The 27,084-nt window shown below is 41.9% G+C and overlaps 1 protein-coding gene across 2 annotated transcripts in view; it reads right to left on the reverse strand.

Annotated features, from left to right (window-relative positions):
• The window catches only part of DDR2 (discoidin domain receptor tyrosine kinase 2), a 161,023-nt gene that overhangs the window by 32,520 nt on the left and 101,419 nt on the right, over nucleotides 1–27,084 (reverse strand). For both annotated transcript variants that reach the window (XM_007113904.4, XM_028488710.2), the window contains 4 exons: nucleotides 5,184–5,286; nucleotides 3,465–3,696; nucleotides 3,004–3,151; nucleotides 2,507–2,612 (listed from right to left, as the gene is read on the reverse strand). In XM_007113904.4, coding sequence (XP_007113966.1) covers nucleotides 2,507–2,612; nucleotides 3,004–3,151; nucleotides 3,465–3,696; nucleotides 5,184–5,286 — 589 coding nt within the window. The remainder of the gene's footprint in view (nucleotides 1–2,506; nucleotides 2,613–3,003; nucleotides 3,152–3,464; nucleotides 3,697–5,183; nucleotides 5,287–27,084) is intronic.

Raw genomic sequence — 27,084 nt, forward strand, 5'->3', positions numbered from 1 at the left:
TACTATGACTATTTATTTCCTGAGAGCTTGAATTAGGTAACTCTGTATCTCATCACTTAGCCAGCCCCCAGCTAGATAGCTCATGACCTCAATTATTAGGTGGAAGCAGACTGTGTCTAAATCTCTGTGATTATTTTGTTATCTTTCCTCTGGGGTTCATCCAGAGCCATATTTCCAGTTACCTGCCTTATTTCTCTATTTGAACGTCCTGTCAGTCCCTTGAACTTATATTCCAAACTGAATCCATCATCATCACTTTCTAAACGAAGTCTTTCACCTAGTTTTCCCACTTCTGTTAATTATACTTCTCTTCCATATCCACTAAGAGTCCCTGGCACATGATAAGCATTCAAAATATGTTTGTTGAATGAATAAATGTCGTGTCCATTGTTTTAGACTATTGTTTCATCTAACTCTTCTTCTCACATTACTGTCTTGCCGCCTGTATCCAATCAGACTACAAATGTTCCCTAAATGAGTATCTTTCTCATTCCCATTCCCACAGTCAGCATTATGGCCTGGGTCATTAATTCTTTTCATCTGACAGAATTTGGAATTAGAAAATCTCCTCCCTTCCTATTCAAATCTAACCTTTGAATGCAGCTTGATTAATCTGTCTGAAGCACAGCTCCCATCATGTTCTTCCCCAGCTTTAAAAACCTTCAGTGACACATTGTGTTGATGATGTTGGTAAAGAAGAACAACTCCTCCTCCTCCCCTCTTCTTCCTGGCCCCTGACATTCAAGTTCCTCCAAAATATGATGAAATCCGCCTTGCTATGCTTCTAATCTACTGCCTTGCTACATAAATATGGTCCATGGTTAATTAAACTGCTGATCTTTCCCAGACATTCCCCTAAACTTTACAACCATGATTCTTTTGTCATCATGGTATGCCCTCTGCCTAAAATGTCATTTCAAGATTCTTTGCCTGTGAAAGTTCTACCCATCCTTTGGGGTCATTTCAGATTTCATCTATTCTATTATGTTTTAACTGGTCCTCCAATCAGATAATAACTTACATGTATATAGTACTTTATCTCTACAAAATGCTTTTCTTATATACTTTTTTTTATCACTTCAGCCTCATAGCAAACAAATAATTTTATAACATGAATCCAGGTGTTTTCACTCCAAATGCTCTGTTTTCCTTCTATAGCTTCCTTGTTTCTTTCAATCCCAAAGCACTCATCATGTATCTCTTACTCTTATGCTTGTATCATAGTAATTTATATCCTGGTTTAGTCCCCATTCCTAACTGTGAGCTTCTTAAAGGTAGGACCAATGACTTTATTATATTTGAATCCCTACCAAATTCCTTGCATATAGTAAGAGTTGATTAGCAAAGACTTACTAAACTCAGCTGGATTCAATTGAACTCTGATTTCCTCTGTGCCTTGAGTTGATGGCAGCTGGGTGTGGCTAAGTGAAATGATGCCAAGACAGATCATGTAAAAGGGGAAGAACAGTGACTAAGTAGATGGAAAGGAAGTGATTAGTAATAGAAGACTGGATGAGTCGGGCATGGAAGCTTCACACAAGGCATGGAAGCTGGAGGGCAGTAGTTTATTCTTCACACCCAAGACAATGGATGTGCTGTAATTCCACACTCCTCTTTCTGAGACTCACTAATCTCTCTCTCAACCACCAGCAACCTCCATCATCTGGTGTGGACTTCACTGTGGTCTAACCTCTCTGCCAGGCTCAATCTTTGCAGACAAAGATTAACCTAAGAGAGAAAAGTGTTGAAGTGGGGTAGAAGAAGAACGGCAAGACTTGGAGTGAATTGGGGTAGGTGGGAACATCTCTTACCCAACCCTAAATTCATCCTGTATCTGAACATACTTCACCATGGCCCTCCCTTTTGTTCATTTCAGGTATCCATTGGTCCTTCTACAGTTCCCAGTTCTAGCTTCTGCTATAGTCAGGCCATTCTGGTCCTCATCCCTGACTCCCTTCCTCTGCTCCCCTCTACCTACCTCCTCTGCTCCAATTATCATCTCATCCTAGAATCTTTCTTTGTCTATTATTAGCCTTAATAGTCTCCTTCTTTTCACAATGTCTAAAGCATTTACATTTCTGGGGCTCATTCTTTCTGAACTTCTTTATCTGTCCAGTTTATTATACTTGTAACTTCAAATCTTCTCTCCCTTTGTCTCCATAAGTAGGCTATTATTTGTGTCAGACCACACATCTTGTCTTGAGGGTCAAAAATTATGTCTACCGTACTTAGAGCCATACCACAAAGTTTAGCCCTTACTTTGTATAATTTGTTGTTTACCTTCTGATTACTTTGTCTTCCCAAACTAGGCTCTTAGTTCCTTCCAAATAAAGACTACATATTTTACCTCATCTAAATGTATCTCACAATGCCTAGTATAAGGGCTACATAAACATTGGCTAGTTGACTGATTGTCATTGATTATTGTTCCCAGGCCATAATGAAATATTATTCTCTTATGGTGGCCATTCCCCCACTCTAATGATTAAAGTTTCCCAGAATTTACCTGTACCCAACGGCCCCATCATAGACAGAATCGTTCAGATAAATGATGGAGCCTCCTGGTAGTACAAACTGCTGTCCAGCTGGAGCATTATAAGACACCAAGCCATCTGCCAAAGGAAACACAGATGTGTCAGTGCCTTTGGGAAGGAGATGCACATGCTGCTCAGAACAACTATCCCAGGGAACTACCTGAGGCTTCAAGACTGCAATCTTGAGCAATGTGTCCACCTAGGACTCAATCTGGGCACACAGGGAGTACTCCTCAGCAGCAGTCAGCAAAGTGACTTGGAATGCAGTATGCCAGGTGTGGGGCACCAAGCCCTGGGTGGATGAATAATATTCCTTTCTTTACTCTAACCAAGAGGGGATCATTTCTTGGTGATTAGTAATTCCAGTGAAATTCTTGGTGTAAGTAATTCCTCTTTCTGATTTGATTGCCTTTATTTCCCAGGGCCTGGGGTTTTTAATAAGGTCTACACGCTCTCTCTAGAGACCTACCTAGCCAGACACAGCCATAAAGCTCCACCCTCATGCACACATTCATGGAGTGATCAGTGACTGGGATAAAGCGGACAAATCTGGCCACAATGGGTGGCTCCAAGTCCTTTAGGAAAATGTCATAGGGGTTACTATTTCCATCCAGCACCTGAGGAGAGACAAAAGAAAGAGTGAGAAGATGCTATGAAGTTATGCTGACTCTTCTTCATTCCCCAAGTCATTATCTCTTTGATGGAAACTCTCCTTTTAATTCAAGGAGCAGAATGTATCCACTCATCAGCCTTGATAACCCTATGTGTGCCCCCCACCCCACCCTCCTTCATCTTCGGTCACACATTTACAAGGGCATCCCAGGTCTGCAGACACACATACCTAGATAGACAACCTGTGTACTTCCTCTTCTAGCCTAAGTCAAAATATGGTCCCGGACATCCCAGGGTCTGGATGTGTCTTCTTCTCACCTGTTTCCCATGCCGGTTCCGCCAAGAGATCCAGCGAGTGCCATCCCGACTGTAATTGATCTTGTACATGGGGGCAAACTCAATGCCATGGCCCCCTGCATGGCGCCCCTGGGTCCCCACCAGAGTGATAAAGTGCAGGGTGTGCAAGTCAATCTGCAGAAACTCCTTCAGGTCATCAGGTTCCACTGGAATCTCAGGACACCAGGCTCCGTCCCCTTCTTCTGAGTCCAGCCTTGATTGACGAGGGTTGGGGGTAGAGGAAGGAACCATGAAACCACAGAGTTATTTACCAGTCCCCAGCAAGCAGCTGCCCAATGCTGAAGAGAGACAGCAGGCTGGGAGTCCAGTCCAGATGGACTTTTTGGGCTCTCCCTACCAGTCTGACTGTCACCACAGTACCCACTTGTGGTCAGTTCCCTCTTCCTGGGGCACCATGAAACCCAGAAAGACAGTCACCACCAGGGAGCTAGAGGCCTTCAGATGACATGGAGCCTTTATTTCCCATCCTGATTTCGAGATCTCAAGGGAGGTCCCATGCAGTGAAACCCTTCCTACCCTCTATTCCCCACTGAGTTATTTTACCACCCTCACCCCCACCCCCCATTTTCAGTCTCAGCATAACAAGGCTAACCACTCCTTGCCTGGATATCAAGTTATAAGAGTGGGGAGGGAGGAATCATAAGATCTGCAGTGTGGGTTGTGTAATGTAGTGGAATTTTAACCAGCAGGGTGAGCATGGCAGCTCAGCAAAAAGCCATGGAAACCTATGGTGAAAGTGAGGGGTAAGAGAATGTCAGGGGATAGTAAATAATCTGGTTTCATTTTACTACCTCCAGGCTGAGCTACCCACAAACAAAACTGTAAAATCATTATAAGGCTTATTTTGGGACCCTCTTACCCCTTTCGCTCTTCCCTGGAATGTGCCTTCTCTCACAGACGGCACCTACTCATTGTTGCTCCCTTCCAACCCCACCAAACATCACTCTAATCTTTCATACACTAAGACAGAAATCATGGAGAAGGTCTACAGTGTTGCTTTTCCTATGGATGATTCCATTTTAAGAGAAATCAATGCTTTACACCAAAAGAACTAGATTCCAGGAAGAAGGTTACTTCCTAACAAGCTGAATAGTTTTTGACAATAATTTTTGACAAGCAATAGTTTATTGCTTTAAAGGACCCCTGATATTAGATCACAAGAAACCCAACATACTTTATTTATGGATGAGGGTGGCCCTTCTATGTGAGGTATCCTTGAGAGGAGGGAAGAATTTGTTGGATGCCTCAATGTCTATTTCAGGCCTTGATGCCTTGCACTGTGATTGATGTTTCACAGACACCCACTGAGAAGAGGACTGTGTCTCCTAACTCTCAGTGACCTACCTAATCTGCACTTTTCCATATGTACCACTGTAGTCCACTTCCTGCAGTTGCTCATGGTGAGAACGTGAGATAAAGCAAGTGCACTGTATATCAATAAGCCGATCTGCTGTGGGTGGTGTGGCTCTAGGGCCCCTGTGGTTAGGGTGAGGTTGCTAGACCAGCACGTGCTGCCGGGCCCCAAGTTCTCTACCTGAAAACATGCAGAGCAGATCCACTTTGATGTCCTTCCCCCATTCCCACCAGCTCCCACCAAGTACCACGCTTCTTCCTTAGACCCTTGAGTCAGTAATTCTTTCCAACCCAAAACTCAGGTTTTCTTGAGGCATCCATTCTCACCTTCCATATTTGGCAGCTGTAGACTCTGACCACTGACTGGAAGCTGTGATGTCCTCATCTGGAATGTGGCCTCCTGACATGCCCAGAGGATAGCGGCATATGGCTGAACCAAGAGAAACCAAAGAGAAAAGAGAGGAAATCCTTTTATTTTATTTTCAGAGACCCCCAGCTACAATGCAATTGATTATTAGACAGGAAAGAGGGACTAGGCCCCTCTATGACCCCAGTTTGACCACTATGACTCTCTCAGCCTTTTCTTCCTGGCCCTGCCTCCAAACTTATTAGTGTTCAATTTTCCAAGCACTGAACCTCAGCCAACTTTATCTTATGGTCCAAACTCTGACAATACTGTTATGTGCTGATTTATTCTTTTCTTTGGTAATAACTCTATGGCCCATCCCCATTTCCTTATTAGCAGACATGCATTTCTCATCAGTTTCCCAACAGTGGTGAGTCGTCCTCATAATCACTAGGTACCTTTTATGATCCACAGCATTTTCTTTTCCTAGATAGCTGATTTCATGAAACTATGGAGCAGAGCTAAAAAAAACTCTCCTATAAAGGTACTGAACACTCAGCTTTGGCCCCCATTGGTACCATGTTTTGGACTCTGGCTAAAAATAATAACCTCTGGAATTGGACTTCCTCCTCCATCCAAGATAGAGTAATAAAGACCAGATTTATTCTCCTGGGTGAAACAACTGGAAAACCGGAATAGTATATGAAAAATTGGATTTCAACATAATGAATATCAGCCAACAAAGGGCAGCAATTCCTGAGAGACAGGAAACAAAGAAGATGAACCCCACAATTGCAAAAGCTTACTTCCATGAGAGAACATCCAGGCTGTAGCACAGTGAGTGAAAACTCAGGCAGAGGCTGGAGGATTCCCTGAGCTCAGAAGACAAAGGTAAGAGTCTGTAGAGGTCAAGGGGACTAGAGCTCTCAGGACATAGGATTGCCGATAAAATACAGGATCCCTGGCTAAATTTAAATTTCAGATAAACAATGAATAATTTTTTAGTACAGATATGTCCCATGCCAAAAAAAAAAAAAAATACCAGGCTTTAAGAGAAGCAGTGAAAAAGAACCAATAATAAGAAAAATAAATAAATCAGTTGAAACTGATTCAGAATTAATATAGAAGTTAAATTAGAAAAGAACATCAAAATAGTTATAACTGTGTTGCATATGTTCAGAAATATAAGGGGAGCTATAGAGGATAGAGAAAAGAGGTAAATCAAATTTCTAGAGATAAAACTTGAATGTGTGAGATGAAATACACTGTATGGTATTAAAAACAGATTACATATTGGAGGGGAAAAAATAGGAACATAAAGACAACTATAGAAACTATCCAAAATGAAACAATGAAAGAAAAGAGAATCAGTCAATCAATCAATAAACGAAAAGCAGAACATTAGTAAGATGTGAAACAATTTCAAACATCTAGATATACATGTAAATGGATACCTTGAAAAAGAGGAGGGAGGAAGACAGAAAATTATTTGAATAAAAAAAAGTGGAAAATTGTTTTAATTTGATGAAAATTATAAACCCAAGAAACTTAACAACCTGAAGCACAAGAAACATGAAGAAAACTACACTACAGTATATCATAATCCAATTGCTTAGAGCAGATAATAAAGAGAAAATTTTAAAAGCATCTAGAGGAAAAGGACACATTATGCACCGAAGACCAAAGATAAAGATGACAGCAAATTTCCCAAAATGGCAATTACATGGTAAATACATAAGATGATTTTTAATGTTATTTATGTCTCTTTAAGTGGTAATTGGCTATTTAAACAAAAATAATAACAACATATTGTGGTGTTTACAATATACACAAAAGTAAAATGTATGACAACAATAGCATAAAGGCTTAAAGGGAAAAATGGAAGTTATCTTGTTGAAAGGTTCTTATACTCAATGTGAAGTGGTATAATATCACTTGAAGATAGACTTTATTTAGTTAAACCCTAAACCTCGCTTTAGGGATTGCAGTTTGCTGGATTACATGGTAATTCTATTTTTAATTTTTTGAGGAACCTCCATATCATTTTCCATGGTGGCTGCACCAACTTACATTGCTACCAACAGTGCACAAGCATTCCCTTTTCTACACATCCTTGCCAATACTTGTAATTTCTGACCTTTTTGCTAATAGCCGTTCTAACAGATGTGTGCTATCTTGCTATGGTTTAACTACAAACCCTAAAGCAAGCACTAAAATAATATTTTTTAAAAGACTTATAGCTAATAAGTCAAGAAAAGATAAAACAGAATCATAAAAATTCAATTAATTGAAAAGAAGGCAGAAGAAAAGGAAACAAAGAGCACAGGACAAATAGAAAACAAATAGCAAGAATATAGATTTTAAGTTAATCATATAAATACTCCCATTAAATATAAATGGTCTACATACCCTAATTAGAAAGTAGAGATTGTCAGACTGGATTTTTTTAAGAAAGCAAGTTTAAACTACATATGGTCTATGAGAAACACACTTTAAATATAAAAACACAGATAAGTCACAAGAAAATAAGGAAAAAATATACCATGAAAACTTAATCAAATGAAAGGTGAAGTGGTTATATTAATACCAGACACAACAAATTTCAAGACAAGGAATAAAGATGGTATTTCACAGTGATACAGGGGCTAGTTCATCAAGAATACATGACAGTCCTAAATACTTATGCATCTGGTAACAGTTTCACAACAAATGAAGCAAAAAATAAATAAATAAATACAAAATAATGGACAAATCCACAACTATAGTTGGAGATTTCAATTATTCCTCAACTAACTTCTTTCCAAGGAAGACATATAGAAGGCCAACAGGTACATGAAAAGAGCTTAACATCACTAATCATCAAGGAAATGCATATCAAAACCACAGCAAGATAGAACACATCTGTTAGAATGGCTATTAGCAAAAAGATCAGAAATTACAAGTATTGGCAAGGATGTGCAGAAAAGGGAATGCTTGTGCACTGTTGGTAGAAATGTAAGTTGGTGCAGCCACCATGGAAAATGATATGGAGGTTCCTCAAAAAATTAAAAATAGAATTACCATGTAATCCAGCAATTCCACTTCTGGGTATTTATCTGAAGAAAATGAAAACACTACTCAAAATGATATATGGACCCCCATGTTTACTGCAGCATTATTTACAATAGCTAAGTTATGAAACATCCTAAGTGTCCATTGATAGATGAATGGATAAAGAAGATGTGATATATATACACATACATACCATATACATGGTTTATTTAACCATAAAAAAGAATGAAATCTTGCCATTTGTGACAACATGGATGGATCTTGAGGGCATTGTGCTAAGTGAAATAAGTCAGACAGAGAAAGACAAATATCATATGATTTCACTTATATATGGAATCTAAAAAACAACCAACCAAAAAAAAAAAAAAAAAGCTCATATATACAGAGAACAGATTGGTTGAGCCAAATGGGTATAAGGGATCAAAAGGGACAAACTTCCAGTTACAAAATAAATAAGTCACAGGGATGCAATGTACAGCATGGGACTTAATAATCTGTATTACATATTTGAAATTTACAAAGAGAGTAGATTTTTAAAGTTCTCATCAAAAGAAAAAATTATTTTTGTAACTATGTATGTGATAGATGTTAACTTAGACTTATTACGGTGACCATTTCTCAATATATACAAATATAGGATCAATACGTTGTATACCTAAAACTAGTACACTGTTATATGTCAATTATAACTCAATTTTAAAAATTATATTGGAATTTCCAGATAAAGCAAGGGAAAAAAATAGTAAAAGGCACCCATATAGGAAAGGAAGACATAAAACTGCCTTTAATTGCAGCTAACAGGATCAGTTATGTAAGAAATCAGATGAAATCTACAAAAAAGCTACTACTAGAACTAAAAGATGAGTTTAATAAAGTTTCAGGACATAAGATCAATATACAACAATCAGCTGTGTTTCTATAAACTGGTGGTGAACAATTACAAGTTACAGTAGCATCAAAAATTACAAAATACTTAAGGATAAACATGACAAAAGATGTAAAAGACCTGTGCACTAAAAACTACCCAACACTGCAAAAAGAAATTAAAGATCTAAATAAGTGGAGATAATATACTACAAAGTTCATGGGTCAAAAGAATCAATACTATTAAGATGTCCATTCTACCCAATCAAAGTCTCAGCAGGCATTTTTGTATAAACGAACAACTTGATTCTAAAAATCATATGGAAGAGCAAAGATCCCAGAATAGTCAAAACAACTTTGAAAAAGAAGATCAAAGAGGAAGAACTAACATCAGATTTTAAAACATTATAAAACTACAGAAATCAAGACAGTGGGATGTTGGTATAAGATAAACAAACATACCAAATAAACAGGAGAAAGTCCAGAAGTAGACCCATATATCTATACACTGATTCTGTCCTGCAGCCACTCACTCCTAGGCATTTGTCCAAAAGAAATAGAAGTGTAAGCCCATACAAAGACTTAGGAGTGTCCTTAACAGCTTTATTTGTAACAGACAACGCAAATTGGGAAACAATCATATGTCATCAACGGGTAAATGGATAAACAAATTGCGATATATCCATGCAGTGAAATACTACTCAGCAGGACTGGGATTAGAACGAAGCAAGTGAGGTGCTTAGGGTGCAAAATATAAGGAGGTGGGTCATGGAAGTCCCAGTGCTGCCTTTGCAGGATCCTGTGGGTGAGCACCAGCTTGCACTTTGCACCCCAGGCACCTCCCTTGCCTCATCCTAGTCCCATTTGTGCTACTAAGTCATAAAAAAGAATGCTCTATTGATACATGCTACAACACAGATAAATTTCAAAATAATTGTGCCGAGGGAAAGAAGAGTACGAACCAGGCAAAAAGAGTATATACTGTGTGTGTCCACTTATATTGTATATTATACAATTCTAGAAAATGAAAACAAGTCAATCTACAGTAACAGAAAGCAGACCAGTGGTTACCTAGCGAAGGAAGGAGTGGGTAGAGGAATTACAAGGGTACACAAAGAAACTTTTGACAGTGATGGATATGGTCATAATCTTGATTATGGTGATGATTTCACAGGTTTGTACATATGTCAAAACAGATCAAATTGTGCATTTTTAATGTGTGTCGTTTATTGTATGTCAATTATATGTCAGTGAAGCTGTTTTTCAAAAAGTAACCTCTGGGGTGGGATAACATATTGAGATTTTTATTTGTATATTTTCATGCCCCTTTCCAAAGCAGATAGCCAAGGCCTTCCTGTTCCTTCGTCCCATGGGAGATTTATGTTTACTGGGCAGAAATAAGAAACTGCTTGAAGACTAATGGCTTCCTGGAAAGGCTGCCTTCATTAAGAGACCGTAGGATGAAGTAGAGGTGGCAGGAAGATGGGTGAGGTTTCCCTAGGCTAGAAGGAGACAAAGGTAGGCAACTTACAGGGCTAACAGGAACCAAGCTCCTTTTCTAGAAGTTCCCTGGAAAGGTAGCAAAACATCAAAGGGAAAATGGTTTCATGTGAGCATCGTGCCCAAGCTTGGCACAGAAACAGCCAAACTGCTGTCCCTGAAGAACATGGAGGGCTTGGAGAATAAGGATATCCACTACAATCATGACAAGTTGAAGGCAAGAAGCCCTTCCATCCATATCACACCCAGAAAAGTTCCTGGATTCTTGTCCAGCCCTAGGAAAGGGAAGGATGACTCTGAGTCAAGGGCCAGCTGACACTTTAAGAAACAGTATGATTAAGCAAAACCATATACAGGCAGCTTTGACAAGAAACATGGCCATATACCCAACTGAAACTCTTCTATGTTACTGTCTACTGCATTTTCCAAGTCAGATTTGAAAGTATCATTTTGCCTATTCTTGTCAAATGTATAATTTCTCCATCAGAGGTGATTGGTTCTGCAGATAATCATTATGCTTGAATCTGGGAGGTTCAGGAATGAAGCATCAGATTCTCAAAATCTGAAGACTCTGGAACATGAAATTGAAGGGAGGAGTAAGGATGAGGAAATACTAATACAGGATCCCAATGAGACCAAAATTACCAATGAGTGAGGTCAATGTACGTTTCAGTCACACACAGGGCACTGTCCTCTCTTCTGCTTCATCCCATCAGGCAGCAAAGGCCACGCCCTGACTAAAGGTCTGCTCTGGTCCCCTCCTCAAAGTTTTTCCTACATGTTGTTGCATGTGCTAAGTGTCTTAGTCCTTAGCATCAGTGACTTAATGGGCAAGGAGAGGCTTCTGGAGGCCTTTAACCCACACGCTACATGCCCCAGTCCAGTTTACCAGAGCACCTGCATTGGCATTTAGGACACAAGCCCAGCTACTAATAAAGCAGAACTTTGCTTTCCCTTTGCCACTGTCCCCTGTGTGTATATTTCCCTCAGGGACATCCTGGGGAGGGGGCCTGGCTCACCACGGCAGACATTTCCGGCTCTTTTGACTATCAACCATGTCATAGTGTCCCCAATTGCCATCTTGACCCCTAAAATACAATTCTTCACAATTTGAAAAGTGCTGTCCAACCGCCTACCTCTTTTTCTAAATTTTACAGCACAGGGAATATAGCCAATATTTATAATGACTTTTTTAAAAAAATAAATTTATTTATTTATTTATATTTGGCTGCATTGGGTCTTCGTTGCTATGCGCGAGCTTTCTCTAGTTGCGGTGAGCGGGGGCTACTCTTCATTGCGGTGCGTGGGCTTCTCGTCGTGGTGGCTTCTCTTGTTGCGGAGCTCGGGCTCTAGGCGAGAGGGCTGCAGTAGTTGTGGCACGAGGGCTCAGCTGCTCCGTGGCATGGGGGAACTTCCCGGACCAGGGCTCGAACCCGTGTCCCCTGCATTGCAGGTGGATTCCTAACCACTGCTCCACCAGGGAAGCCTGCCTACCTGTTTTTTACCCTCCCAGTAACCCGACGTGATAGGGAGGGCATGTACTATTATTTTCAAATTGTATATGAGGAAACCAGCTGAAGTCCCATGGCTATTAAGCGATGGGGGTTTGACTTAGATCACATCTCTGAGTCCTAACCCAAAGTTTGTCCCAGTGCACCAGACTGCCCTGCTCTGGTTTAGCCAAAAGAATGACCTGAGGAAAGCTGTCTCTCCCAAGATGCCAGGATGCTGATGGCAGCTCAGCTGATCAGTAAGCGAGCTGCTCTCTGGCACCCTCCATCCCTTCTGAAACCAAAGTTCGTTCCCGAATCCAGTCCAATCTCAACATCACCCACAGCATGATAATCTACTTGTTTGCTTATTGCTTACCAAATCCATGGTTTTTTAAATATCCTATTGTTATTAATTCATTCACCCAATGATTGGGGGGGGATTTTTATGGGGTTACAACAGCAAACAATGCAAAGTGCCTTTCATCACAGAGTTTACATTCTAGGGTGGGAGAGAAGACAATAAGCAAATAAAAATTTAATAGGGGAGGAGATGGTAAATGCTATGAAGAAAATAACGTACAGAAAGGGAATAGGTTCTCTTTTAACTAAAGAGATCAGGAAGACCTCTGAGATAAGCTGACTGAGCAGAGAGCTCAGTGAAGGAAGACAGCAAGCCAGGTGACTCCAGAGGGGAACATGCTTTGTGTAAAGGGCACAGGAAATGCAAGGAAAGAGTGTTCTTGGCTGCTGGAGGTACAGCAAGGTCAGTGTACCTGCAGCAGTGAAAAGACTAGCCTAAGTTATTATCTAGCACCCTCCTTTTGCAGGCTAATGAACTCATACTCAACTAAAGCAAGCATTTCTGAGGGAGGATAGTACCACTTCTGATAAATTTCTCCTTCTTCTGATTTCTGACATTTTGAACATCTCTGTTATAGCAGTAGGTACAGACTGTTATGTAATATAATTATTTCTGTGAGTCCTATCTCCCCTACAGACACCAAACTTTTGGAGGGAAAAAATAAAAGGACTGTATCTTGTTTGTTTTTATTTCTCAGTGCACATCTGGGGAGAGAATAGGTGCTTAAAAAACATTTATCGAAAACAGAAGGTAAACCTTTGAGATAGGTATAGATCAGGAATAAGAAGAAAGTTGAGTAAAATATAGTCTCCCTACAAAACTCATTCCCTAGCTTTTTCCATTTCAGCCAACTCCATTCTTCCAATGACTTGAGCCAAAAATCTTGAGGCCCATCCTTGACTCCTTTCATACTTCATATCCAGTCCATCAGGTAATAGTAAATCCTATTAGCTACTCTAAAAATATTCCTGTATCCCACCTATCTTTTATAAATATTGTGCTACCAATCTAGACCAATTCACTGTTCCCTATCACCAAGAAGAGAACAAAAACCTCCTACTGGCCTGCTTTTGTCCCATGTATCTACTAAAATGTAAATCAGATCATGTAACTCTTCTGCTCAAAGCACTCTATTAACTTCCCATCTCACTCATAATAAAATTCAAAATCCTTACACATCATCTGTGCCCTGAGTGTCCTGGACCTCGTTTCCACCCTACCCTTCCTGTCAGCCATGCTGGCCTCTTTGCTGTTCTTCTAGCACACTGTATGCTTCTTCTTCAGAAATCTGCATTTATTGTTGAAGTATTTAATTTAATAACATAATAACCTTCGTAGGGTGGAGGAAAGAGAATTGGAATACCACATTTCCCTTTTTTTTTTCACATGTTAACATCTCTACAAATCTGAGTGCATCTTGCAAGCAAATAGTGAGTCATAGATAGTTTTGTTTTGTTTTGTTTTTTTCCTTAGAAGCACAGAAAGTAATGATATATCTTAGAGTCAGAAGTTTCTTAAATTCGATGAAATATGGTAAGAATAGCATCCATTTAGAAGCATTTATCAAGTGCAGGCAACGAGATAAGCATTTTGTCACTCATTATTTCAAGTTTCCCACTTATTACCCATTTTACTGGTAAGAGTTTAAATAACTACCCAAGACCTTTCACTGAGTAAATACTAACTCTGAATAGAATCTGACTTTAGAGGCTGTGACCTCAGTAAACTGTACAACCTCTGCAAATCAAGTGATTTCAAATTCATTCCTGGCTCTACCACTTAAACCAGCAGTCCCCAACATTTTTGGCACCAGGGACCGGTTTGATGGAAGACAATTTTTCCATGGATGAAGGGCAGGGAGGGGGTGGGGTGTGGGGGGGTATAGGGGGAATGGTTCAGGCGGTAATGCGACCAATGGTTCGGGCAGTAATGCGAGCAATGGGGAGCGATGGAGAGCGAGCAACAGATGAAGCTTTGCTCAGTCACCCACCGCTCACCTCCTGCTGTGTGGCCCAGTTCCTAACAGGCCACGGACCGGTGCCGGTCCGAGGCCTGGGGGTTGGAGACCCCTGATTTAAACCATGTGGGATCTGAACCAACTCCACACACCCTCTTTAGATCTCAGTTTCTTCCTGTGGAGAACAAGGGAGTCAGAGTAGACATTCTCTAAGGTGGTGGTTCTCAAAAGCCAGTCCATGGACCAATTACTTTAGAATCACTTGGGAAGGTTCTAGAATACATATTTATGAGCCTCCTCTTAGAGATTAGTTTTTGGCACATCTGAAGCTGAGCCCAGGAACCTACATATTTCTAAAGTCTCCCGGGTGATTCTGCTGTGCAGCCACACTGCTCCCAGATCACTCCCAGCCTGGACCCAGGATGTCCTCTGGGACTCCGACAGACAGCCAGAGAAATCCTCATTCACAGTCCCACTGGGCTTTCATTCCTGGCTATCATGTATCTCTAGTCACTGAGCCATGAGTGTAATGAGAACTGCTTCCTGGAACATCTAAAGTAAACCAGAAATGGGGAAGGAGGGTCGCATGGGGTGAATCATGATATTGTTGCAAAGAACTTCCCCACCAAGGCGCTGCTTATCCTGGGAACAGCAACCAAGAAGTTTCAACAGAGATGCTGCTGCTATAGCTGCCTTCATGGAACATTTCAGTTTCATTATATTTCCCGGGCTCAGGGATCCTTTCTATGTTGTGTTCTAACTAAAGTCTTCCAAGAACTTATCCTATTTAACAGAGAAAGAGGGAGAGAGAGAGAGAGACTGAGACCCCACATAGGATACTCTTCTGGGTGTAAAGGAGTATCAACTCCCTCCCGAAGGCTCTGTTCTCCTTATCTAGCGTTGTGTTAGAGCCGTGGTCCTCAAAGTATGCTCCCAGGACCAGCAGGATCACCATCACCCAGGAACTTGGTAGAAATGCAAATTCTCAGTCCCCATCCCAGTCCTACTGGATCAGACACTCTGGGGATGGGGCCCAGCAAAGTGTGGTGTCGCCAGCCCTCCAGGTGACTCTGATGCACAATCAAGTTTGATAATTAGAGGAACTGGGGGAGAAGATGAGGCTTCAGCTCTCCACATTAAAAAATGCAAATGTGTCAGAGCTCCCCTCGTCCTCATCCCCTCCAGCCCTTCCATCACACCGAAGCATCACACAGAAGGGTTTAAGCCCATTGTGTGTAGACAGCAGAGTGGCAACAACATTGATGAAAACTAGAAGGGCTCTCCCTGAGTCAAGAGCAGGGTCTCTGAACCTCTACCTGGAGATGGATATAGAGTTATTGGAGAGGAGGAATTCAGGATGATAAGTGACATGTTACCTCTGCTAAGAGGCAATCAAGGGGTGAGATGTAAACTTGGCCTCTGAGAATCACTGGGCCCATCAGTAAATCCCACAAATTTATCACCTGCAAATTTCTTAAGTCCAGCTATTTCTCTCCTTCCGCACTCCTCCTATGCAGGGCCCAGCCTCCACCATCTCACATGTGGACAACTATAATGCCTTCTAGCTCTTCTTCCCGGTTCCCCTATTGTCCCTTCTCCATATAGTAGCACAGGTGAGCTTCCTAAAGCCTTATCCTAACATAAACCTTCTAATAGCTTCTCATTCTTCTCAGGATAATGTGGCCTCATCTTGGGACATGCCAGATCTTTGCTCTCTATATCCCAGCACACTGGTCTTATTTCAACTTCACAACGACACAAAGGACCTTCCAGCCTCGAGGTCTCTCTAAACATGATGCACCCTTTGCCTGAAATGTTCTTCCTCTCCCCTCCTTTACCTACTAACTCCTGCTCATCCTCCAGCTCTCAGACTATGCCTCCCTTAGGGAATTCCTCTGAGCCCCCAGCTAAATTAGAAATCTCTGTTAAATGCTTATAATGCACTGCTTTTCCTTTATAGCATCTTTCACACTTGTAGAACAAATAATTGTTTAATTTCAGTCTCCCCACTAAACAGTACATGCTTCGAGGGCAGGATTCTGTCTATCTTTCTCTCTGTTGTCTCTCTAGTTTCTAGTAGGGTGTCTGGTGTTAACTGAGTATTCAATAAATATCTGTTGAAAAAGTGGTAAAAGAAGAGTTTTATGTTGTTTATTATTACAGAACTTAAAAACAAAGGCCTGGGAAGTTAGAGGAGGATAGCCCCTACTAATGACATTTTACCAGGCAGCAGACATCTGAGACTTCCTTGTCAGCCTGGGCCACTACATATTTTATTGCAACCTATCATGGGTTTATTCATGGATTTATTCATGGATTTGATCATGGATTTATTCATGGATTTGATCATGGATTTATTTAACAAGTATATTTATTTAATGACTATTTGTGTATTTATTTAATAAATAAGGTTCTGCTATGTGTAAGGTACTATTCTGAAGACACAGTAGTGAACAAGATAGAGAAAATGATTTATCTCATGGACCTTACTTTCTGGTAGGGGAGACAGACAAAAGGCAATAGATTTTCAACAATCAAATAGGCAATCAGGGCTTCCCTGGTGGCGCAGTGGTTCAGAATCTGCCTGCCAATGCAGGGGACACGGGATTGAGCTCTGTTCAGGGAAGATCCCACATGCCATGGAGCACCTAAGCTTGTGTGCCACAACTACTGAGTCTGCGCTCTAGTGCCCGAGAACCACAACTACTGAGCTCATGTGCCACAACTACTGAGCCTGCGTGCCACAACTACTGAAGCCCAAGCGCCTAGAGCCCGTGCTCCACAACAAAAGAAGCCACCACCACGGGACTGAGCTCTGTTCAGGGAAGATCCCACATGCCATGGAGCACCTAAGCTTGTGTGCCACAACTACTGAGTCTGCGCTCTAGTGCCCGAGAACCACAACTACTGAGCTCATGTGCCACAACTACTGAGCCTGCGTGCCACAACTACTGAAGCCCAAGCGCCTAGAGCCCGTGCTCCACAACAAAAGAAGCCACCACAATGAGAAGCCCACGCACCGCAAGAAAGAGTAGCTCCCACTCGCTGCAACTAGAAAAAGCCCACGCGCAGCAATGGAGACCCAATGCAGCCAAAAATAAATAAATTAAATAAATAAATTTTTAAAAATAGGTAATCAAATTGTCTATTTGACTATAGCTCTTATTAGCTATTACTATTTCAGGTAGTGTGACAAAACTATGGAAAACACTAAAACATGGTATGAGGATAAAAGTGATGGCGGGGAAAATGGGGGGTTCTTTTAGGTAACAACCTTCACCAGAGAGTTTCCATTTTACTTGTTCTTGTTTACCTGCTTATTGAAACTGTAAGCAATTTTGAGAATGGTAATCATATCAGATTCTTTCTTTTCCCCCTCACCATCTGCCAACACAGAGCACCATTAGATACTCAACACACATTTGGCAAATAAATAAGTAGACAAAGAAGTAGAGAGATAAGTAGACAAAGAAGTAGAGAGATGGGTAGACGGACAGAGGATGAATGCAAGGATGGATGAATGGAGACTGTGAACTTAACCACAAGTTGAATTCTTCAGAGCAGGTGCTGCAACTGATTCATTTCTCTGCCCCAGTACCTCCCAAAGTGCCTGGCCACAAAAGATACTCAGCCCATGTTTGCTGAAAAAATACCCTGCTCCGTTGCATTTCCCCAACAAGGGTCAAGGTTTGTCAGAGGGAGCACCATCTTGTTCCCAGCTCACAACCATCTCCAGAGGACAGTGAGCAGCAGGAATGCTCTTTCAAGGGTTTTGTGGGCATTTGCAGGAAAGGCAGAGAAGTTCTGACATGAATATTAGTCAGTGGAGGATCCCCAGCTCAAGCTAGAATAAGGCTCTGGGCCACAAGTGTTACAAGCCCTCTTCAGACAATGGAGTGGGGCTGGAGGTCTAGAAGTTGAGACCAAGGAATATAAAGATGAGGAAAGGGAATTCAGAGACAAGAGCCAGCAAAGCAGCCATTAGGCAAAGTGTCTTGATGAATCAGTATTGCCAGGGGCCTCAGAGAAAGGACACAGGAAAATAAATAAGATGATCTTGGATGGCCTTTCTCATCCTAGTGGGTCTTTGGAACCAGGATGAACATTGGCCCAGGGCAACCAACGTGGCACTTCTTAGCAGTACCAATGTGGTTTTCCTATTGAATATGCCTATTTTTGGTAAACTCCTTCTGTGGAAGGGATCCCAGCCAATAGCAAAGACTCAGAATTGCCAAGTCCTAATTGTCAGGTCCCCTTACTTTCCCCCAAGCCTACCTCATCGTTTATCAGAGCCCATCCATCTGCCTCTGAGCTCCACATTATGAAATATAAAGCAGCATGAAAAGGCAGAAAATAGCAAGGGAAGCAAGAGACCCTGCAGCAAAGAAGTATCACTTGATTTTGCCTGCTGAGTTGTCTTGGTGGTTTCCTGATGCTTCCACTATCCACCAGTCTCCTGGACAGAGAAGCCAACTCACTTTTCCAGTTTCTCAGAGTGGAAAACTACCAGTACTGGCTGCTACATGCCCAGGCGGGAGCTCGGTCCATCCTGAGCTCTGGTAGAACCTGGCAGGCAGGCTGAGGAGAAGCAGCGGCCACCAGGCCCCAGCTTCCAAGAATTATTTTCACACTGTGCTGCCAAAGTTGAGAGCCTGAAAGGGCTGCTTGTTCCATGATGTTTACAATCTCACTGTTAGCTCCAGACCACAGGCCCCCATCAATGAGTGTCCTATATGCAGCTTCCAAGAAAACACACACATAAGACACACAGAAGGCCTGAGGCACGAAGAGCTGACAGCTGGGCCTCTCTGGGCACAGGCAAGGTAAGACTGACAGGGGTGGGGTGCAGTTATTAGGGTCAACCAGGGGACCCAAGACAGTCTCTGGCCTAAAGGAGCATTTGTAATCATAAAACTTTAGAGCCAGGACTTTAGGAAACCAATCCCTTCAATGGCTCCATGTTAAATACCAGAATCTCTGAGGCCCAGAAAGGTGAATTGACTTACTCAAGGATGCACAGCTGACTAGGGTAATCAGGACTGAAATTCAGATCCCCTGATTCCTGGTTCCTCTTTCTTCAAGCTCAGGCTACCATGACCTAGTTTTTTCAGCTCCAGAGAGGACAAGGTGGTCTAGTTAAAGAAGCTGTTATTTGGGCCCCTTCTCTCCATAAGCTCTAACTAGCAGGCTACTTCAGACTGGTTCACTGTGCAGGTAAATATCTACATAAAGGGATCTTGCTAGGTGCCAAGGAAAATTATTTGGGTTCCTCTAGGTACAATGAAGCTGTTTTGCCAAGACCTCTTTTGCCCAAGTCTAAATTCCCCTTAGGAACAGTTCTTTAGAATTGCAGTTTTCCTAAAAGCCCAAAATATTTTCCAGAAACAGTTATTGCAGAGCTGCAGAAGAGGGGTCCCCAAGCTATACTGGATTTCCGGGTACTGAGATGAGGGTCAGACAAGATAGGTTCTTCTTCCTGTTTAACAAAGTCAGCGAAAGACTCGTAGTAAAATAGTGTGTTCATTCCCTCAACAGGGAGGCAGGTTGAAGACACAGCTGGGTAGCCATGAGTCAGGAGTTGAGAAGAAAGCCACGGCATAGTTTGGAATCAAAATAGGTCTATGCTTAAAACTTGATTCTGCCATTTCCAAATTTCAGGACCCCCAAGACAAGTTACTAAGCCTCTCTGAACCTCAACTTCCTAGTCTTTTAATAATCCTGCCAAGCAGGGTTGTTGTGGAGATTTAATATAATGTATGCAAAGAACTTAGCACACTTCCTGGAAGGCAATAGAGCTCAGTAAATGATATCTAGGAGAAGGAGAGGGGACATTGCATTCACATTTTCTTAAGCAATTCAAAGGTTTTATGGCCTTAGGAAGATTAATTAAGCTTTAAGCCTCTCAGTTTAACAGTAATAATAGTACTTGTTTATAAGAATGTTGTAAGGAAATATGAGTTATATATGTCAAGTACTTAGATAGTAATGTTTAGAGCAGAGTAATGCTTAGAACAGTAACACTTAATAAAGGTTAGGTGTTATTTTCTTAACTATTTTTACTCTGATTCATTCTAAAAAAAAAATAAAGATTGGAATTGGCTTCCAAAGCTGTATAAGATACTAAGTAAATAAATAAACAGACAAATAAGTGGAGAAATGTGGGTAAGGGGAAAGAGAACAGGGACAAAAAAAAAGATAGAGCTAAGGTTTATATCCAAAATATTACATTTGGTTCTATATCTTTTGCTGGTGATGGGCCTCAAATTTGTCTCTGAGCTTCCTACTAGTCAATTCGAAAAGCAAAGCATAATCAGTTAATATGAATCACAGTGGCAACGAGATAAAAGTTAACTTTTTATTTCTATTTCCAGGTGGCATGGAGTAGCTTGCAGTAACCCTCCACCTGAGGATAACTGGAAGAACTGAATAAAATTCACAAATCATCTACTTGAAGGCATCTGATTGCTGCTGAGGTAGTGAGAACAGAGAAACTGAAGCTTCAGAGAAGGGAGAATTGGACAGGTGACGTAACTTCTGTAGTCATGTGTAGCCCTCGTCAACTGGAGGCAAGGGCAAGAGGCTGACTCTGGGCTTTGCACTGGTTAGAGGGTCACTAGAGGATAAAATCTAAGAGCTTTTGAAGTAGACCTGGGATCCTCCTAGCAGGCGGCTTTTTTCTTGCTCAGCACATTTGCCAAATGACAGGGCTGTGTAGAGACGCAGTGGAGAAACCTAAGGAGAAAGCCTCTGAAAGGCTGAACTGAGTTTTTGAGTCTGACAAAACAAAGATTAGAGTTCAGGACCCACCAGGAAGAGAGGCCACAGAGAAAACACAGGAGTTTTTAAAAAGCACTGAATAACCAAGAATCCAAGCTTATACCCTTACCAATTGCCCAGAGTGAAGAAATTCTACCCTACCAAGTAAAGGCAGATCCAGCTGCTTTCACTGTTGGCCAATCTGGACTTTGGGTTCACCTCCTCTTGAGAAAATCAAAGATCCAAACACATTTCTAAAGAGAAGGCCACCCTAGCCTCACAGAGAAGTGGGCCAAGTCAATTTCAGGACATCTTAGTGGTTATAAATAAAGAAAAATTTGTTTGAATTTACCTCAGTATTTGTAAATTTCTTACTCTTGGCACTTCAAGAGAGGAATTTAGATTCATCCTCATAAAAGAAATTAAGGATTAATTTTACTTAATCAAGAAACACAACCAGTAGCCATAGATATACCATGTCGTTGTTGCTGTTATCATTAGTAGTTGTAGCAGTAGTAGTAGTAGTAGCAGTACTAGTAGTATAGTAGTAGTAGTAGTAGTAGTAGGATAGCCATCCATCACTATTGAGCAAGTTCCTCAATAAGAAAAGCTATGACAAAGTCCTAAGTATTGGTCTAACCTACTAAAAACAAACTAATATTATAGCTTTCTCAAGGTGGTTTTAGCCTGTCCCCATAGCCAGGGCTTCTCTTATGCCAGGATGAACCATTTCTTAAGTTAGCAATGCTTATATATAGAAGATACTCTTCATTGTTAGACCTTATATATTGACTACAGCTTACAGCACCCAAAAGATTAAATCTGAATCCCTCCCTTGAAAAGTCAAGAGTAAAAGCTTTACACATATTTGGGTAAACTTAAGCACATTTTTCTTTATTTATAAACTACTAAAATGCTCTGCCCACAGGCCAAAGGAGGGAGACCTTAAGCTTTTAGGAATAAGCAGAGTCTGCACTCTACCTCTGCAAGGCGAAGGGCTCTCTCAGCCCTCAGACATCAGAGGCTGGACCTCTTTACTGCACTTTGGTAGCTGCAGCTCAGGGAACTTCAGTGTATCACCCTTCTACTTTGCACTCCCGTCACTTAAAGGGATGATATCAAATGGCCTTTCTCAGCTTCTGAACATCTTTGTGAGATCAAGTCTCACATGGCATAATTTAGATCCATTTTTGTAGAAAAAACAGAGAAGCCTGGGAGTTTCTTAACTTCCCTTCTTTCCTGCTTTCTTTTTCTTCCTCAAATATTTATTGATTGCCTCTATAAGCCAAGCACGGTGATAGGTGTCTGTCATGAGGACACAAGAGATCGACACCACACCAAATAAGACAATAGCCAAAGTCATAAACATCTGTGAAGCAGGAAAAAAAGAAGTTGCATACTTTTTAACAACTCATCACCTCCCACTTAAGCCCCCCCCGTTCCAAAACCCTCATTGTTTTGAATGTCTTAACTTTTGCATTACTTTACTGTGTATGTGTCCAAACCACTGAAAAATTCTGGGAGGGCTATCTTACCACATCCATGCTCTTCAGAGGCCTGTTGGCTAAGACCAAGAGCTAAGTCAACAATCACACTATTCTCCCCAGAAAAAATACACCGTCACGGATATGCTCAGCCTGGGCACATGGCCCTGAATCCCTTGGAATTAGGATGGCCGGAGTTCAGGGTTGTTAGAAACCCCTATTCTCCAAAGGTAACGTGAGTCTCTCTTGGAGACCACAAGGGACGATAATAGTCACTAATGAACGCTTTTTCTCTTTCCTCCTCCAGCATCTGCTTGATAGAAACTATTGTTTTATAGTGTTTGGGTTATTTTAATTTCCTTCTCTTCCAAAAGTAACAAATCACAACCCTTGATATTTTCATATAACTTTCCAAAGCCCATTGACTTCATTATCTCATTTGGTCTCCCTATAGTAACCCTGTGAAGTGCAGAAAGCAGAGTTTATTCTTCCCATTTTATAAGGGAGAAAAGTGAGGTGCAGAGATTTAGCTAAAGTCACTAAGCTAGATAGTGACAGAGCTGGAACTAGAATCTAGATCTCTCAGTTGCCATGGTCTCTTCACCATCTTTTTTGTCATCACTCTCTGCTGTCAGCACATACTCTCCACGCTGTCTGTAATATGACCTCAGGGTCAAGAAGAAACACCAATTTAGGGGACAATCTAGAAAGAGGGCCCAAAGAAGCTTATTGCTTGTTTAGATTTTAGAATGTCCTGATCCCAGATTTGTTGAAATCTTACAGCAAAAGGAACATGCATCCTGGGAGGGAAGACATTGGCAAGGCATTTTGTTATCACTGGGTGACAGCAAAGCCTTTGATCGGAAAGCACTTGTCACATACCGAGGATCCCAAAATCATGTGGTTCCTGTTTTTGGCAACACCTTGACCTCATCTTTGCCCTATGACCTCTCGGTGACAACCACCTTCACCCTCTTGTTTTTTCTATTTGTGGCTCTGTGCCTTTACTTGAGCTCAATGCTCTCCCTTCCTTTTTTCACTGAAACTGGCAAATTCCTTTGTCTCTGGGTCACTCTCATACCTTCACCATCTCAGCCAGCATGACATTGGAGACTTGATGTGATTGGGTAGCACAAACATTCAATGAGTCTAACACTCCAGGAGGCAGTAGAGCACAGAGGTCAAGAATGTGCTCCCAGAGGAGGATCACATCCCAGCTCTGCCACTTGGCTAGGTCTATAATCTTGAGTTACCTAATGTTTCTGGGCCTCAATTTCCCCTCGGTGAAACTGGAATAACAATACCACCTACTTCATAAGATGATTGTGAAGATTATATTTGTTGATGCCACTTAGAATGGTACCAGGGATATATTAAGTGCTCATTAAATATTAGTTGGTATTCTTCTTCAAAATTTGCATTCTCTTTTACCCCATTTGGCACAACTAAGAGTGCTTAGGGGCAAATGAGTTCCTGTTATCCCCAGAGAAAGATCCTTTTACTGGCAGGAAGGATATCAAAGGCCACCCTGAAGTGGCCTCGACAAACAAACATACAAGCAAGAAAGAGCCAATCTGGGCAGCAGCTAGCATTGCTCACTTACGAGAAATTCAACCCAGGAGTTGCCTTCCCAGGGCCCTGCTCAAGCCATATGAAGTACACACGTACACATACATACAAACACACAGCCTTAGCACCTCAGGCCTGGTTTCAGAAACCTGGAACTAGCACCACATTCTGATTAACAGTTGAGGAAAAAGAAAAAAAAAAAAAAGAAGAAGAAGACAAGTCCCTCTGACAGGCCACTCTGATCACCTGGCTACCATTGTCCAGTACCTTTGCAGCTCCACACCTCTACCCACCAAAGCATCCACAGAATCAACGGTGTCAGAAACCTGGAACTAGCACCACATTCTGATTAACAGTTGAGGCCCCATAAACCCTCTCAACACATCTCTAGAGAAAATGAATAATGAGAACCCTGGGAAACAAAAATGATTTTTCAGTATGGAAACGTGTGTAGGTAATGTAGCAGGTATCAGCCTTGGTGGGAGATGAGGGAGTGGGGAGAAGGGGACAACTCTGTGCAGAAAGCACCAGAGCATCTCCAGTACTTTGGTTTCTTTGCAAGGGTGAGTTGGTCCTGAAGGGCTTCTAGCTCTAGCCTTGCTTGCTGAGTGTGCTAACAAGATTGAGGTTCCAAGTGTGACCTCTATAGAATCCTGTTGTCTTACCCTATTCCTTGGCTTCAGGCTGTTCCTCAAACCCAAATTACCTCTCACCCCCATAAATGAACATCAGAAGTCACAGAAAGGAAACGATGAGGCTGCCCAGCTATACATGATTATTAGAGAAAGATCATTTCCTCAAATGGCTCCCAGAGGAATGGGTAGAAAGCAGTGGAAGAAACCTGGGGCTGGGAGACAGGAGCCGGGGGTCCCTGCTTTGTCATTAGCTATGTGTGCAGTCATGGACAGATCATTCACCCCCTTTGTGCCCAGTTCCTTTATCTGTAAAATGAGAAGGAAGGACTTAAATATCTCTAAGGTTCATTGCAGCATGAATAGCCTAGGATTCTAGGTCCCTAGACCCTAAGAACTCACTGAATGCAGGACTGATGCTGGAAAGAATAAAACCGCAGGGATGAACCAAAAACCAATTTGGAGCCAGTAGGAGAACTCCTCTCTGAATCTCAAACGCTTAATGTCTTTGTTCCTCCTTTCAAAGTGGGAACATTCTAGATACCAAAGGAAGACTGCCCCACCCCAGAGCTCTGAACTGCTAGCAAGTTGCCTGCTTCCTATGAGGGGAAAATTCAGGATGGAAATGGGAAGTCCCAGCACTGCCCTGCCCTGGCTCTGTACCATGGATCCTAAATGCCTGGGTTGCCTGTTGGGGAGAAGAGGTGTTTCTCCCTTTTCCAACCACAAGTAGTTGTCACAAGCCAAGTCAGGAGAGTGGGGACAATTGCCCCTGTGCTCTTCATATATGCAGTTATCTAGTTGGATGAGTGAGTCCTCAGGACTTCAGGTTTTCAGGACAACCAGGTTACTTCTATTACTTCCTCCTACCTGGAACTCCACAAGGTTCTGGACCCTTAATGGCCACTGAAACACCAGTTTTATACATTCTGGAGGAGCCTGACCCTGGTGACTGATCAAACAACTTCAATAGCCAGGAGTATTCTTGTACTTCATTGTGGAGTCTAGAGGTGTCCATTTCCCATGGAGGTAGCCTTGGTCTCCTATTAAGTCCAGTAGCCCCGGCCCAAGTTAAGAAAGAGGGTTCTTGACCCACGGACCCTACCGGAGGATGGAAAACTGCCCTATTGGGTCCTTCGCTCATCACCCTGCATGTGTACTCTCCCTCCATCCCAGCCATTGCTTGTGCTATTTCTTCTGTCTAAAAGGTTTCCTCTTGGACCCACCTCTAGAGAAAAAGATGCCCTAGAGAAGGTGGCTTCTAGTACTATGAAGCTACTGCAGGCTAGGCTGGGGCGGGGTTTCTGGACTCAACTTCTCACTAGGGAGCATTTTAGGATTTAAATTGTAAAAATATTCATCAGCTATCTCCTATGTGCTTAGCTTTAAAGGCAAGATTCTTCTGAAGTTCAGACTTTAGATCCTTGAGCCTGGGAAGTGGCAGGGAGCTGGGGACAAATGGTCTTTCTTACAAAGAATAGCCATGCAAGTTCAGGGACCCTGTTTCCAAGCCCAAAGCCTAGCAATATCTTCCAATATGGGCAGTAAAGTTCCCATACCACTAAATCATAGTAGGTTTGTGACAAAGGATCTCATACATTATCTAATCCAACTTCATTTTACTACTGGTGAAAGGATTAAGAAAGTACAAAGAAAAATATAATGACTTAGTAGTGTTATGCAACTAATTTAAGACCAAGCCAAGGGAAGCAACCTAAACGTCTTTCAACAAATGAATGGATCAAGAAGATGTGGTGGGGCTTCCCTGGTGGCACAGTGGTTGAGAGTCCGCCTGCCGATGCAGGGGACACGGGTTCGTGCCCCGGTCCGGGAAGATCCCACATGCCGCGGGGCGGCTGGGCCCGTGAGCCATGGCCACTGAGCCTGCGCGTTCGGAGCCTGTGCTCCGCAACCCGAGAGGCCACAACGGTGAGAGGCCCGCATACCGCAAAAAAAAAAAAAAAAATTAAAAAAAAGAAGATGTGGTGTATATATACAATGGAATACTACTCAACCATAAAAAATAATGAAATTTTGCCATTTCACCAACATGAATGGAACTGGAGGGCATTATGCTAAGTGAAATAAGTCAGACAAAGACGAATACTGTATGATATCATTTATATGTGGAATATAAAAAATACAACAAACTAGTGAATATAACAAGAAAGAAGCAGACTCACAGATATAGAGAACAAACTAGTGGTTACCAGAG

The sequence above is a fragment of the Physeter macrocephalus genome, chromosome 4 (assembly GCF_002837175.3).
Source record: "Physeter macrocephalus isolate SW-GA chromosome 4, ASM283717v5, whole genome shotgun sequence".
In the NCBI taxonomy this organism is placed as follows: Eukaryota; Metazoa; Chordata; class Mammalia; order Artiodactyla; family Physeteridae; genus Physeter; species Physeter macrocephalus.